At 49.7% G+C, this 5,136-nt stretch overlaps 1 protein-coding gene across 1 annotated transcript in view; it reads right to left on the bottom strand.

The window, feature by feature from the left end:
* DDO (D-aspartate oxidase) overlaps positions 1-2,590 on the bottom strand; it is a 4,601-nt gene extending 2,011 nt beyond the window's left edge. Inside the window, exons 1-3 of the mRNA XM_010143902.1 lie at positions 2,398-2,590; positions 2,109-2,217; positions 1,118-1,294 (exon numbers count right to left, since the gene is read on the bottom strand). Coding sequence (XP_010142204.1) covers positions 1,118-1,294; positions 2,109-2,217; positions 2,398-2,569 — 458 coding nt within the window. The 5' untranslated portion in view covers positions 2,570-2,590. The remainder of the gene's footprint in view (positions 1-1,117; positions 1,295-2,108; positions 2,218-2,397) is intronic.
* Positions 2,591-5,136: the final 2,546 nt, after the last annotated feature.

Raw genomic sequence — 5,136 nt, 5'->3', positions numbered from 1 at the left:
AGCAGGAATAAGGAGAGAGCAGGAATCATGTGGTAGATACTAAATGGGTTGTACAACTTCGTTGTGCTTCAGCAGTGATTTCCCATTCGGTTAGGCAATGAAACATGACAGGGCATGTGCACCACAGAGACAGCACAGACCTCACGTGGCACTGGTGCCACTGGAGTACTCCCAGCCTGGCTGGCTGCTAGAACAAGATGTTTTCCACATTTTGCATCAAGACGAAAGGCATCCAAGCAACTGGCTCCGCTGGCGAGTTGTACCACGATGTCAGTACACGTGTATCTACTTTTAACCTCGAATCAGCTTGCAGCCTATTGCTTTATCGCAAGCGGAGGGAGCTATTTGATCACTTTGGGGGTACTTAAATGGAATAAATGCGTATCTCAGATGACAGAACCTTTTTAGATCTGCACCCTGACTCTCCTGACTCTCAACCACTCTCCTGTGGTTCTCCAAAATCCACGTACTTCGGGGAAACTTGGAAACTGGCAAATTTTCTAACTTTCAGATCAATCCAGGCATGAACTCTGGAGTCACAACTCCTCGGAGTGAGTTCATCACCCATCTTATGCAGGCAAACATTTCCAAAACGTTTGTTACAAGGTGATAATATTTGACCTTTTTGCACGTGGCTGGATTAAGAAATTACTCCAATTGTTGACCAAATTTGAGATTAATTGGTTCACTTAAGTGCAAAGTCTTCATAGATAAGACATGTCTATTCTCCCAGGGGTTGGATGTATCTTCAGGAACAGAGGGATTTTATTGAAGAATTTTGCCAAATGAAAAGTTTTCTTAGGACATGGCAAGTTTCTGATGTACCTTCAAGGTCTGGCTGGCCAAGCCTGGCCCTTGTGACTATGCCAATCCTACTCTAAGTCCCACTGTAACAACCACAGTGGTGGAAAGTGGACATTGCATAAATGGAGCCTTTCACATTTTGGAAAAAATGGGTATTTATCTCTTGTACTTCTCCCCAAGGAAGAGGTTGCTGCATTTTTCCCCATGAGAAACATCCCTTTTCCACTTTTGTTCAAATCTAATGCTCTCAAGGAGTCCCCAGCTCCCTCTGCCTGGGTTTCTCTCTGGGTGCCCAGCCTGCGGCACAACCAACCTTTTCTCCAGCCACAGCAGGTAGGGCGGACAATCACATTTCAGTGTCATAAAGGCCTGACCATATCGGTGCTGCGGAAACTTCTGGAGTTCTGCTTTGGACATTGGTCGAAATCCCAGGACGACATCCGACCAAAAAGGTAACTCTTCCTTGGGAGCGTTTTTAAAGACCTGCCACCTAAAAGGATACAGAGAAAAAGCTGCAAAACTTAGCTGTCATTGCTCTGCCATGTGTCATGGTAATCTTACACAAACCCAGGAACTCAGGGACCTGCGCCCGCTCATCAGTGCGGCTCTGCAAGGTTAACAGCAATGGGGAAACATCGCTGCCTGCTACTGCAACACCTGCCTTGGCAAACAGGCAGAGGGCTGCTGCAGCAGAGCGTGAGGGTGACTCCAGGGTAAATAAACTGGAGAGAGTTCTTCCACCTATACTGTACAGAATTCCAGCTGCAGAAGTACAAGCCCTGCCATGGCTGTGGCCACCCTGGCTGGATCTTCATGTAGGGCCACTTGCACAGCTGGTCACATTTTTTGGGATACCCATAAAGCTACAGAGTTCCTAGGCTCAACAATCCCAAGAGGTGAATTTCTGTGTGCATAACAGGCAGCATAAAAAGTACATTTAACACGCACACACACGTGTGCCAACTGCATCCCTACACCGAGCTGCTGAAGCTGGAACATCCTACAGTCCCATCCCTACGGAGACCACCCCTGGTGGGTGACAGTATGGAAAATATCAGTTATTAAAAGACATTTCGTGCTGGGCAGTCTGGAATGGTTTCTTGGTGCACACCTATGCGTGAATTTTGCTTGAAAATACACCCTATCTGAGCAGCTGCAATGCAGTTTCTTGCAAATATGGTTCTAAGAGTTACTCCATGAAGGGAATACGTCTGAACTCCAGGAAGGGGAAAAAAAACCCACCTCTCTGCCTGCTCCAGCACACAGCACAAACATACCAGAGGCTGCCCGGGGGCTGTTCTTACCCAGAGATCAGGTGAATGCCAGCCTCTGATGCCTCAGCTGAGTTGCTGATGGCAAAAAGGTAAGTGAAGGTCTCTTTGAACCACTGCTTCTGCGTGTGGATTGGTGTGCCTGCATGTGAACAAAATCAAACACGCAGAGAGGAATAACGCAAGGAAGAGAAGCGTACAAGCCAGTGTGGAGGAGGCAGGACAGACAGGGAACTCAAGCCATGGCACTTGTCTTCCCGAACCTCTGTGCATTGCTACTGCACGAGGTGCCATGGGCAGCACCACGCCGGGTTGCACGCACCTGGGCAGGTGTGAGGGATGAGCATCCCAGCTGCGACGTCGCTCGTTGTGTGGGGGCTGAACTGGTCTGCAAGGACTGTCACGGAGCAGCTGGGGCAAGACTCCACGATGCACAATGCTGTGGACAGGCCAATGACTCCCGCACCAACCACTGCGACCTTGGGTGCTGCCATGTCCAGGACGCAGCGCCAGAGGAGAGAGGTACCTGCGTGCATTTGGAAATAACATATCCCATGTCACCAACATCACTCCCGGACACCCTTGTCAGGCTGTGGAATACCCACACATGATGTAACACAACTCCGCTGGGGCAGCGAATTGAAGACTAACTAACTGCTGCACACAACCAAGAGGAGATGAAGATTAAAACAATCATCAGCCTTTGCTATGATGACAAATTTTGGAAAAGTATTTCAACAGCCACTGCTCCATCCAGTGCCCCAGAGAGCACTGGAGTTCAGGCTGCAGCAATCTGAGCAAGGTTTTTTCAATAAAACCCAAAGGAGTGAGGCAGCGGTCAAGTTTTCCATCGTGCCAGGGATGTTGGAGCTCTGAGGAAACTGGCTTTTAGGCACCCTGAGCAAAAAGGCTGTTTGAGCATCGGGATCTCCAGCAATGAGCTCTGTCACTGCCTGGGCAGCAGAAGAAAATTGCACAGGAGGCAAATTGGTTACGCACAGCAAAGGATCCAGCGTGTTGTGAAAGATGTTTTTCTTAACATGCATCTTAGTTCCCCTGCTGGGCAGGGCTCCCCCTCTGACCCTGAGGACTGGGTTACTTGCTTAGCTCTGCCCTAGAAAACACAAATTTTAGCTAGTAAAGCCTACTTTCCCGGGTACAGCCTGGCTGTTTATACTCCCAAGTACAAAAAGTTGCTTGGGCCACAATGCCTTGGCAGGAAAAGAGTGGGGAGAGAAGCTACCTGTACCCTGGGGGGTTTTGTGCCCTTAGCGACCTGAGGTCTGCAACCCATCCTTGGCTCCTGCACCCACCAGCGGGACCCACGGCCTTGGATGGATTTGTGGCCAGCGGAGGCTCCACTCTCTCCCGGCAGCACATGGTGGTCCCCAGGAGCCACGGCCCCTCGCTGCCTCGGGAGCCTGTATATTTGCCTCTCTCTCTTTGCTTTATAACCTGTTCTATGTCCTGGAGCATCTCCGCTCCCTTCCTCAGCATCTTCAGCTGTTGGTTGCTACTCCAGAAGTTACAGTGTCTGTGTTTTCCTTTGTCCTGGCCAAGTTTCAGAGCTTGGCACCTGCCTTGGTGAGTAGGACACCACTCCTGGTTGACATCACCTGCTGTGCCGATGAGGTGCCAGCCTGTGTGCCCGGCCGTGGCCAGGGTTCACACCGGCAGAGGCACGAAGCACAAGTGAACCATGCAACTCAGGGCAGCCTGCAAACTCCCCCAAACCAGGAACTAAATGGGCCCCAAACCTCAGAGGTGATAAGTCCTTCAGCAGCTTTGAAACATATGACTTGGGGAGCACCTGCTAGCTCAGGAACTCCCTTGAGAGGTTTCTGCCAAAAGCTGAGCAGGGATGTAGGGGGAGAATCTCCTTCACCTCTGGCTCTTAGGTTTTCCTAGGGTATCTACCAATATTCAGTCTTACAGAGGATGCTGAGTGATACGAGCCTCTGGTCTTGCTCCCTTACAGTCTTCCTTTCTCTGACAGGACTCGCTCCTCCTTGACTGTAAAAAGCCTCACTAACTGCTTTCCGAGAAGCTCTTCTGGAAGGCAATCCCAGCGGTTATAAGCATGGGCTGATTTCCCATCTTCCTGTGGCTTTTGGCATCTTTGATGTAGGTTTAGGCAAGACAGACTGTGCGGGATTATTATAGGTCAGATTTATTTACGAGAGCCTTGTTCATAACTCTTCACACAGCTTCCCACTTACCCCTGAGGTTTTACTACTTAAAACGTGACGTCCCTAGGTAGGAAGGGAGAGGGAAACTGGCACTGTTGCTCATCATTGCATTCCTTCTGCATCTCAGCCGAGGGTTGTTACAGCCCCTCTTCTCTCAGGGAGATGCTTGTGTTTCTTCCTGTTAAATATTACACATTCTTCCACAAGCCAACTATAGAAGCGCCTGCAAAGCAGGGGAAGAGGATGCAGTGTGGGGGTAAAGATGAACCCTAACCCAGAATTGCTGCCCTGCACTGCTGCCACCCACAAACTCAATCAGAAAAAAATGCTGATTTGAACGGGACCTGCACCCCTCAGCCCTACCATCACCCCAGGCCACCTCAGCTGCCTGCACCAGGAAGGTCTGGTGGGCCAGAGCATGGACAGCGTATGCTTCCCTACCATCGTCTCCAGAATATTTTATACTGGTAATTGTTACTAGAAAGAAAAACACAGAAAAGAATTTATTTTTAAAAAGTCACATGAAATTAGGCGAGTTTTAATAATGCCAAAATTACTTTTCTTGGGAAAATTGCTTCTGAGAATGGTCTCTAAACACATTTTTATTAACAAACCTTCTGGTTCAGCACTGGCAGCTGTGGAAATGGCATGCGGCTCTCAGCACACCCAGCAATCCTCCCAGCAGTCCATGGACAACTACAGTCCCGACGGAACATAGGTGCCAGGGACATTATGCACCTGCCAGAGACGTGCTCTCGGTTGCCCCTCACCACCCTTGTTCTCTGAAGCCCTTGGACTGCGATGGAGATTGTATTTCCTGACTGACCTCCCTGCTGCTGGGGAAGAAAGAGGAGCTGCAGCTCCGCAGCGGT

Source organism: Buceros rhinoceros, unplaced genomic scaffold (assembly GCF_000710305.1).
Source record: "Buceros rhinoceros silvestris isolate BGI_N320 unplaced genomic scaffold, ASM71030v1 scaffold35609, whole genome shotgun sequence".
Taxonomy (NCBI): Eukaryota; Metazoa; Chordata; class Aves; order Bucerotiformes; family Bucerotidae; genus Buceros; species Buceros rhinoceros.
This window is presented reverse-complemented; position numbering and strand designations above follow the sequence as displayed.